The sequence below is a fragment of the Haplochromis burtoni genome, unplaced genomic scaffold, assembly GCF_018398535.1.
Source record: "Haplochromis burtoni strain Fernald_Lab_line unplaced genomic scaffold, NCSU_Asbu1 Contig_178, whole genome shotgun sequence".
NCBI lineage: Eukaryota > Metazoa > Chordata > Actinopteri > Cichliformes > Cichlidae > Haplochromis > Haplochromis burtoni.
In genome coordinates, this window is record NW_024582539.1 from 144,690 (window position 1) to 155,626 (window position 10,937).

The window sequence follows — 10,937 nt, forward strand, 5'->3', positions numbered from 1 at the left end:
AGTGTCAGGTGAACTGAACTTCAGGTAAGAAGTTATGACCTGCAGTCTATCTGGGTCAGATATAAACCAAGTTTAGGTGGAGTTTATTTTCGTTGTGCTGACTTTTTCGTACTGCGTACTAGCTAGCATGACGGGGTTCCTATACAGCTGGGTGGGTGCTATGATGTTAGTGAACTTTATTTTGTTCATAAGGTTAATTATTAGAGTTGCCAACCATCCCGTATAAAACGGAATCGTTCAGTATTCAGAGAAAATATCACGCGTTTGGTATTGAGGTGAAAAGGAACGCAGTTTGTCCCGAACTTCAGCTAGAATGAAAAACAGACAAAGCTGGAGTTATTCCGTTTCTTTACTCTGCAGCTGCCTCTTCTTCTCTCATCCTCTCCCCCTCTCTCTCCCGTTTCTACTTCAATCATGAAACTGATCAATGATCAGCTGATCGGCTTCTCTCTCTTGGATAGTAAGTTACCACTTACTATCCAACTTCAGTTGCAGGATGGTTTATATAAATGTCATGGTCCCTGTGCCTCATCAGCTGATCCCGTATTAGGCAACATGTATTTTTGTTGTTTTTGCTCTTTCTCTCTCTCTCTCTCTCTCTCCTGCCGGGGCGCTTCTCATTATGGGCTCCCGCCCCTGGCCCACGCACCTGCCATCTCCACACCTGCTGCCTATCTTCGTAATCCCGAGCCCTACTTAAGATGGCAGCACGGTGCTACTTGTCGTTGGATCGTTGAGCTATCAGTGTCAGTCCCCCTGCAGTCAGAAAATTAGAATCTGTGAGTTTCTTTCTGTCAGTCTGTTTCTAACTGGAGTTTCTGTGTACAGATCTTTCCTGGACCCGCCTGCGAGCCAGTGTGTGGTGTGTACGACCTTGTGGTGGAGAGAGGAGAGAAATTTGGAAACGTTTGGAGTCTGTTCGATCCCCCTTTTTTTCCCTCACGGACCCTGGAACCCTGGACGTCCTCCCTTCCCCCCACTTGCACATGTACATATTATCACCTGGTATTTTCTTTTTGTAAATAAATTCACTGTCTTCCTTGCAAGGATCTCTGGTCTGCACATGAGTCCGTTTACACCCTGTGACAGTAAAAAGACAAACTCAAAAGAGCATACGCAACAAGAAAAGATTAGAAACCAGGCATTCTTGCTGTGAGGCAACTGTGCCACCCCTAGTTTTATAACAACTGATTTCACAAAAATCACCAAATATCACTGTTTATGTGCAGCAGCCAAAGCTGAAAGCACAACAGGGATGTCTTATCCAGTTTTACCTTCTACTGGCTGTGATAAAAAATGGGAGCCACAAAGTTTTTAAAGAGAGGAGGTCAGGGTGGATGGACGAGTTGACAAAACACTGGGCAAGTGCAGATAAAGGAGATTGTTTCCCATATCGAATCAGCATTGCTTTAACTACAATTTCCATAAGTCTTTCTTGAAGTAGGTTCTTTTGGGTTCTTTTATTTTTTATTTGTTTTATGGGGGAATGGGGAAGAACAACTCATATTAATTTTAGTGATCATTAGGACATGCAGCTGAATTAAAAATTATGTAAACAGATTTAGTTTAGCCCAGAAGAAGGTAAACAATTTATTTTAAAATTGACATATTTTCTGTGATAACAAATAGATTATCACCAGTCAGTTAAAACTCACTGAAAAGTCCTGTGAACCTCTTCTGTGCACATGTGCCCAACAACATGACTTTTTGGGAGTAGGGGCAGGGTGACACCATACACTCTCAGAAATAGAGGTACGAGAGAAGAACATTTTTGTACCTATGTACATTTTTTTTAAAATGTTCCCTTAAAAGTACAATACTGGTCTTTAAAAGTCCAGAAATGCCCCTTTAAAGGTTCAATTTGAAATAAAGTACAAATCTGTACCATTTTGACCTGTACTGCAGTGACAGTGTATCTGCTATTACAGGAATCTCCCATAGCCCTCAGAATTCTTTGAGTGCCATGTCTCCTACATTGTTAACCTGGGTATCAGCTGTTAAATGCTGGGCAGGTGGTGTACAGAAGGTCCACAGCTTTTCTATTATTATTTCTCTTAGGTTTTGGCACTTGCTTGCATTTAACAGCTCACAGAAACAATTGACATGTGATGGGTTCAACATATCATTTGGGAATGGAAAAACTTATGAGGTTAACCAACAGGGAGCTATTCGGAGTTGTATTTACATGGTGACAAATCACAACAACAGTCATCTCAAGGTAATGTATTGTATTGTAAGATAAAGCTCCTACAATAATACAGACAAACCCCAACAATCATATGACCCCCTATGAGCAAGTAGTTGGCAACAGTAGAAAGGAAAAACTCCCTTTTATCAAGAAGAAACCTCCAGCAGAACCAAACTCATGGAGCCATCTGCTCACGGGAAGAAAACAGGACAAAAGACATGCTGTGAAAGAAAGGCAGAGATTAATTACAACTAATGATTAAATGCAAAATAATGTATAAACACATAAAGAGGTGAGTGAAAAAGAAGTGATCAGTCCGTTAAAGGAAGCCCCTAGCAGCCTGGGCCTATTGAAGCTACCTCTGGGAGGGTTCAGGGTCACCTGATCCAACCCTAAATAGTCCTGAAGAGGGCTTTAAAACTTACCTATTACATTTCTAATACTACTTTCCAAATTCTGTAAAACCCAAATATTGAGCTACATTTTGTCACTTTTCACAATACACATGTAATTTGAGCCATGTTTAAAATATTATTGCAAATGGATAAACGGGAAAACGGGAAATAACGGGAAGTATTAATGGAAAATCCTGGAAATACTTTGATGATCGTCTGATCGCCTTTTAACTGAAACAATAAAATCTAAAATACTAGTCTACTTTTATTATTATTGTTATTGTTATGATTGACTTTTATTGAGCTGCACTCACCTTCTGATAAATTAGGCTATAAAACAGTGGATTTGCAGAGTGTGTGGTGCTGATGCTGTCCTCTCTGCCTCTGCCGCACCTTCTCCCTCTCCTTCTCCTTGCAGGGTGCCCTGTCTCCTCCTCTTGGCATCATCCACTCTCGCATAGTCGCTGTATTGGCTGCTGTTTTGTGTTTCGTGTTTACTCGCAGGACGACCCCTCCCACGGTCACATGTAACCCGAGCTTCAGGTGAACAATTCTGCTCCGGCACCTCTCCGTGGATTGCTCAGAGGGTTGAAAACGATGCACTTTGCTGCGAAAAGCCCCAAGTTGCTTTTGAAAGACTCGTGAAACAGGACCCGGTCGCCCCCAAAAGAGCGGGTCTGGATAACGGCACGATGATTTGAACGGGCAGCGATGTGGATGTAAAGGTGAGCTGGGTTTATGCTGTGCGTCTGCGTTTTGGTTCCTTCAAAGTCGCAAAAAAGCCGGTTGGTATTGTTCTGCTGAGCCGTGTGTGGGGGAAAGAGCAGGAAGGACAAATAACTGATTAACTCAGGCGAGCATTGTAGATGAATAAGTATGGCAATAATGTAGACCCACGGTCACGTTTCTATATTTTTAAACTATCTTTTTCAAGTTTTCTGTGCATTTAATGTAGTTTTTGCAGTAATTCTTTAAGATTTGTAACTAAAAATCAGGTTTTTGTTTAAGTAAAAGAAAATCTTATTTAGAATACATTTCTGTAACAAATAATAAATACAAAAATACAAGTGAACGGGATTATTTTTTTCACTTGTTTATTTCTGAGTTAAAACATGTCTGGGTTTTCAAATTGAAATTAGGTTTGCAAAAGGTGGCACAAGAGCCTGTAAACACAGAATGATTGGCACTGCAGCGTAAGAAATTATTTAAATGTTTGTTGATTATTACATTAATTTCTGTCAGTTGTTTAGCGATTGCTTGGCTGTCTCCTTTCTGAATTGACTTCATTTATTTTTTTCCCTCCCGTGCCTCTCTGGTATTAATCCGCTCTTGCTTTACTGCTCATTTCTTTAAATTACCATTATGAGAGAAATTTATCAGGGAAAACAGCTGCTTATGGTGATTTGAAGAGTTGTGTATCCGAATTATTCAATGACTCTTGATTAACATAATAATTAATAATAGTTCTGACTTATTCTTGGTGTTTATATTATCTGGTACCTTGTTTTCTGAATGGATGAAAAGGTCTACATAGATTTACTGATGCATTTGTTAAAATTGAGGGGGCAAGTAGAAAGTAGCAATTGGAAAAAAACATATGCTAATCTGTTTTCTTTATGTGTACAATGTGATACTAACCTGTAAACAGATGCATTATTACAAAAGATGTGGTCTTGTGAGCAGTGAAGTAAGCAGACTGTGTTTGTATTGGTGGGGAATAGGGGAGGAGTGTTACTGCTGTGCACATATCAGGTTACACTTGTTCCAGTCTTTACTACCAGTTGTCATGTATGGGTGATGCCAGCAGCAATCATTGTTGTGTTGTGGATTATAAATTATTTTTAGAGTTGCATGCATGTCATGCCTTTACCTATTTTATCCATTTCCTTAAACAGTCTTACTGTGTGTTCCTCTTGTCATCTCAGTGCCTTTAAAAAAAACTTTAAATAGAAAACACTTTTATTCTGATATCGTCATCTACTATGTGTATTTTTATTCTCAGGTAGTATAATGCATTAATTTCCATTGTCTTTCTCTTTCACTTTTCTTGTTTTGTCTCTTCAAGCTGTAGACTGAGGATTATAAACCTGACATGTGTACACCTAATGAGACGGTAACCTGAGGTCCATCCTGAGTAAAAACCAGGATGCATTCCATTACCTTGGAACTTTTAGGCAGGACCAATGTCAGGGGTTGCTGCAATCCCTCTGCTGCAGGAGTGCTGTTCCTGCTGTGTCTTGGCTTCCCTCCCTCTATGGCCGCTTGCCCACCTTCCTGCCTTTGTGCCAGTGATATAATTTCCTGCAGCGGATGCAATCTGTCTGTGGTGCCCTTTGATCTACCAGGTTATGCCACACGGTTGGACCTTAGCCACAACAGACTCACTGCCCTGCATGTGGGCTGGATTTCCCAACCGCTGCAACGCCTCGTTACGCTGATTCTCGGCAAAAATTTCATAAGAAGCATTGACGTGAACACCTTCAATGTGACACCACATCTCCTCCACTTGGACCTCTCGTCCAATCAGCTGACAGTGCTGAACTCATCCATCTTCAGTGGGTTGAAAGAACTGAAGGAGTTGCTGCTGTTTGACAACCAGATTATTCAAATCGATCCAGGCGCCTTCAAGGACCTCTACAACCTACAGAGGCTCTACCTCTCTACAAACAGGCTGTCAGTCTTCCCCCTAGTCATTTATGAAGAACCCGAGGGACCTCTAAATCTGACATTTCTAGACTTGTCATATAACAGACTGACTAAGGTGCCTGTCCAAAGCCTCCTGTCCCTCACTCGCCAAAGAGGAATTTATTTGCAGGAAAACCCTTTAGTCTGTGACTGTGCGTTGCTTGCCTTGCTGGAGTATTGGATGTGGAAACAGTATCCCCCTCTACTGGATTTCAGAGGTGACTACCCATGTAAAAAAGGAGCAGAGTCAGGAGTTCATTGTAAGGAGCATGAAATGTCAGATATGCCCCTTGAGACACAGATCTACCAAGTAGAGCCTGGTCAGTGGTTAAGAGTGCCATGCCCAGGGTTGACTTTGCCTGCTCAGGAGGGGCTTGTGGTGTTTTGGGTCACCCCTACAACGGTACTGAATTCCTCAAACAGTGATCTAAGTGCCCGCCTCGCAGTTCTTCCCAATGGCACCCTTGAAGTTCGAGAAGCGCTGACGGAAGATTCTGGAACATATGGGTGTGTCATACCCCGCGGACATAACTACAACCCCAGTCACTCTCTGGAGGTCACAGTGGTAGTTGGAAATTTAAGCATTACCTTCGCCAGCGGTTCAGCGCATCGCAATAGTGCAGAAAATTTCAACACTGCATTTACCACACTGGCTTCTTGCGTGGTCAGCATCATATTGGTGCTCCTCTACCTCTACCTCACCCCCTGTCGGTGTCGGGATGGCCGCGGCGGGGACTCGAGAGGCTGCGGCGGACGAGCCATCATCCTGTGTTCAGACCCCAGAGATGTGGAGACAACACAGCAGCGGTCAAATGGGAAGAAGGTGGTTTTCTTAGAGCCTCAGACCGAAGACTCTGACACTGGCTGCACCAAAATTGCAGCAGTTAACTTGAGTCATGTCACTTCCGAGGGCATTCTTAAAAATGGAAGTAGGACAGTGGGACAGCCCCTCACAGACCCCACTCACATGGCATAGCAAGAAAAAGAACCTTTTGCACATTTCTGTACAGCATGAACCCAAGTTTTTTTTTCTCACTGTCTTCTTTCAGTACATCATGAAAAAATCCATTTGATGTGAGTACTGCACAGTGATTCTTGTGAAGTAGTTGTGCACTGTGGGGTTTGGGTGTTTGGTCTAAAGCAGAAAATGCAATCCTTTTGTGGGCAGAATTTCAATTATGTCTCGACTGTAAGTGGTGTCTGTTTTTTTAATATTAAGAGTTCATATGGAAATTTCAGTGTTACCGCAGGAAATTGTTACAGCAAAGATCACAAAGATAGAAATGTGGGTGGGTTTTTTATATTGGGCCGAGAGAAATATTCACACCTGATGTGATGAGCTGTTAGAGGCAGTGGCGGCTGTTGGGGATTGTGCTTGCATTTTCAATGCATCATGACCATTCTTTTAGCATCTGTCTTGTACCGTGGGGCATATTGTCTTTGAAACATGCCAGTCGTACTTGTGAATTTATCTTAATGTTGTTTAACAATGTTGCGCAGATGAAACTATGTCTGCCATTCACCTTTAAAATCTCTATGAATCTGTAAAAATTTCTTCTTAGACTAAAATACACACAAAACCCATTGTTTTGCTATTGTTGCAGAAAAAAACACTTGATGAACTGTTACAGGGGTGGTTTACTTCAAGAAGAACACATTTCCAAAATACACCATGATGATATATTGTTGTTATTGTCATGGCTTTTGTAAATAAACGATGGATGTAGCTAAAAGTATGTCATCCGTAGATTTGTGGTCTGCCATTTTGGGGTGGGGGAAAAAAATCTATACGGCACAGAATCACGTGTATGTATTGATATAGGGACACCAAATATTGACATTTCGAATGAAAATCAATAAATAATGAATATATTAAAATGTTCTGGGAATACTACCCTACCAACAAGAGGGCTCGTGTCCTTCACCACCATCCCGAGACAAAATTAGCCGAACAAACTTACAATAAATCCGTTCAACCAAAAAAACATCCAACATATAATTCTATAATTTCCAACTTGACTCCATTCAATTGAAGACTGAAAGCAAACTGACTCTGCATTACAGGGAGTGCAGAATTATTAGGCAAGTTGTATTTTTGAGGAATAATTTTATTATTGAACAACAACCATGTTCTCAATGAACCCAAAAAACTCATTAATATCAAAGCTGAATGTTTTTGGAAGTAGTTTTTAGTTTTAGCTATTTTAGGGGGATATCTGTGTGTGCAGGTGACTATTACTGTGCATAATTATTAGGCAACTTAACAAAAAACAAATATATACCCATTTCAATTATTTATTTTTACCAGTGAAACCAATATAACATCTCCACATTCACAAATATACATTTCTGACATTCAAAAACAAAACAAAAACAAATCAGCGACCAATATAGCCACCTTTCTTTGCAAGGACACTCAAAAGCCTGCCATCCATGGATTCTGTCAGTGTTTTGATCTGTTCACCATCAACATTGCGTGCAGCAGCAACCACAGCCTCCCAGACACTGTTCAGAGAGGTGTACTGTTTTCCCTCCTTGTAAATCTCACATTTGATGATGGACCACAGGTTCTCAATGGGGTTCAGATCAGGTGAACAAGGAGGCCATGTCATTAGTTTTTCTTCTTTTATACCCTTTCTTGCCAGCCACGCTGTGGAGTACTTGGACGCGTGTGATGGAGCATTGTCCTGCATGAAAATCATGTTTTTCTTGAAGGATGCAGACTTCTTCCTGTACCACTGCTTGAAGAAGGTGTCTTCCAGAAACTGGCAGTAGGACTGGGAGTTGAGCTTGACTCCATCCTCAACCCGAAAAGGCCCCACAAGCTCATCTTTGATGATACCAGCCCAAACCAGTACTCCACCTCCACCTTGCTGGCGTCTGAGTCGGACTGGAGCTCTCTGCCCTTTACCAATCCAGCCACGGGCCCATCCATCTGGCCCATCAAGACTCACTCTCATTTCATCAGTCCATAAAACCTTAGAAAAACCAGTCTTGAGATATTTCTTGGCCCAGTCTTGACGTTTCAGCTTGTGTGTCTTGTTCAGTGGTGGTCGTCTTTCAGCCTTTCTTACCTTGGCCATGTCTCTGAGTATTGCACACCTTGTGCTTTTGGGCACTCCAGTGATGTTGCAGCTCTGAAATATGGCCAAACTGGTGGCAAGTGGCATCTTGGCAGCTGCACGCTTGACTTTTCTCAGTTCATGGGCAGTTATTTTGCGCCTTGGTTTTTCCACACGCTTCTTGCGACCCTGTTGACTATTTTGAATGAAACGCTTGATTGTTCGATGATCACGCTTCAGAAGCTTTGCAATTTTGAGACTGCTGCATCCCTCTGCAAGATATCTCACTATTTTTGACTTTTCTGAGCCTGTCAAGTCCTTCTTTTGACCCATTTTGCCAAAGGAAAGGACGTTGCCTAATAATTATGCACACCTGATATAGGGTGTTGATGTCATTAGACCACACCCCTTCTCATTACAGAGATGCACATCACCTAATATGCTTAATTGGTAGTAGGCTTTCGAGCCTATACAGCTTGGAGTAAGACAACATGCATGAAGAGGATGATGTGGACAAAATACTCATTTGCCTAATAATTCTGCACTCCCTGTAAGCTGCTGGTTAAAAGTGTGGTTAAAAGTGTGGTTGTATTACCACATTGCTGTCTGAAAAATAGTGTTAATTTATTTGAAATTATTACTTAGCAATAAAATTTACAGGCATATTCATGTGTCTACTGGCTTCCTTGGGCTCAATCAATGTCCCCTGTTTTTCATCCATTAAACTTTTGCAGGCAACAGGTCACTTGGGTTTAAAGTTAAAGTCACTGAAACGAGTTGTTTAACACATTCTTGACACATGGCAGACTTACTTGCTACATAGGGGTAATATAAACTCTGGTACAGTGACCTAATGTTTACACTTGTGAGTGTGTACATCAGCACTGTGGATTTTAAATGAAACACTGAAGATGTGATTGAAGTGTAGACTTACCAAAACATTACAGAGGCTCAAAACTAATTGGAGGAACTACTATCATTTTAAATATAAGACTTTGTTTTTAATACTTAGATGAAAATATTTTGCAGTCATCAAATCACCAGATGTTGTGTTTCCTCCCAAGGGATGCTCTGCCAGGCCTTTACTGCAGCTGCCTTCAATTGCTGTTTGCTTGTCTCCATCTTCTGTTTTGTATATAATAGCTGAAAAGCATGCTCCATTGTGTTGAGATCAGGTGATTAACGTGTCCACTGAAGTGTATCCAATTTCTTGACAAACTCCTGTGCAGCTTTTGCACTGTGCTCTGGGTCATTATCCATTTGCGAATCCTGAATTTGAGCAGAGAGTACAGCCATGTAAACCTCACAATTCATTGTCAAAGGAGCTCGCAAAGAAAAGCGTCTGGGCTTCTTTAAGTTACTTGAAGACGTTTCACCTCTCATCCGAGAAGCTTCTTCAGTTCTAAGGTCAAATGGTGGAGAGTCCCAGATATAAACCTAGTGGGAGTATCCCCCCACAGAGGGACAAATCGCCAAAAGGACCCCCTGATGATCCTCTAATCGCCTGACCCAAGGTGTGAAACTGGGTGTGGGTCCCAATCAGCCTCACCTTGGCTCAGGCGATTAGAGGATCATCAGGGGGTCCTTTTGTCCCTCTGTGGGGGGATACTCCCATGAGAGGTGAAACGTCTTCAAGTAACTTAAAGAAGTCCAGAAGCTTTTCTTTGCAAGCTCCTTTGACTACGATGACCTGGATAACTGAGAACCTTCACAGACTCACAATTCATCCCGCTATCAGCAGTCACGTCATCAATAAACACCAGTGAAGTGGCTCCACTGACAGCAATACAGGCCCAAGGCATAACACTGCCTCCACCAGGTGGAACATAACAGATGGTGGTATGTTTCATACTCTCCATACTTTTCTTTTCTTTGGTTATTTTTGGTTTTATCAGTCCAAAGATTTTTTTGGCTCTTGTATATGTTTTCTGGCAAAGTCTAATCTGGCCTTCTTGTTCTTAGGTGTAACCAGTGGTTTGCACCTTGTTATAACGTCTCAGTGTTTCCATTCAAGAAGTCATCTCCTGATTATAGACAGTGATATACCTACATCTTTGCATATGTTCCTGACTTGGTTAGATGTTATGAAGTTGTTTTTTCTTTCTTTCATTCAGGCCTTTTGGTGTTGGTGAGCTGCCCAGTGCATTCCTTCTTTTTAAGAAGATACCTGATTATTGATTGGCCATTTCTAATGTTTTTGCTATCTCTTGAAAAGATTTATTATGATTTTTCAGCCTAATAATGGACTCCTTCACTTGGATCAATATCTCAATATATTGATTGAGAGTTCAAATGAACAGCTACCAAAGTCAAGTTCAACATTTGGAATCAACTCCAAATCTTTAATCTGCTTAATTGTAATGAAATAATCCATGCAACTCCTTGTCAGTCAATTGTCCATTTACTCTTAAGCATCCAAATATAAGACACGTGTTAAAATCCTTTAATTAAACCTGGAATTCTGCACTTCAGTTACTTTGTAATTGTTTGCTCTGGTAGTGATGTCCTTTGTGGATGTAGAGCGAAAAGAAAAGTGTCATTGTACAACTATTTATGGACTTGGCTGCATGTTTACACTCTGATACCCAGGGTATTGTGTAGTACTAC

The 10,937-nt window shown here is 41.3% G+C and overlaps 1 protein-coding gene and 1 long non-coding RNA gene across 3 annotated transcripts; one reads left to right on the forward strand and one right to left on the reverse strand.

The window, feature by feature from the left end:
- Window positions 1-2,292: 2,292 nt before the first annotated feature.
- Window positions 2,293-4,821, reverse strand: LOC106633668. The gene is made up of 3 exons (XR_001337033.2): window positions 4,744-4,821; window positions 2,898-3,380; window positions 2,293-2,409 (listed from the first exon to the last, which is right to left on the reverse strand). It is a non-coding gene; the product is annotated as an uncharacterized LOC106633668 (long non-coding RNA).
- Window positions 3,195-6,918, forward strand: LOC102294325 (amphoterin-induced protein 2). Of its 2 annotated transcripts, none has more exons than XM_014340281.2 (2): window positions 3,195-3,308; window positions 4,649-6,918. In XM_014340281.2, exon 2 carries the CDS (start codon window positions 4,730-4,732, stop codon window positions 6,242-6,244), a length of 1,515 nt encoding a protein of 504 aa, XP_014195767.1. In that variant the 5' UTR covers window positions 3,195-3,308; window positions 4,649-4,729; the 3' UTR covers window positions 6,245-6,918. The 2 variants fall into 2 exon arrangements, with proteins under 2 accessions (XP_014195767.1, XP_014195768.1); XM_014340282.2 differs by having other exon boundaries at window positions 3,208-3,308; window positions 4,655-6,918.
- The last annotated feature ends 4,019 nt before the right edge of the window (window positions 6,919-10,937 follow it).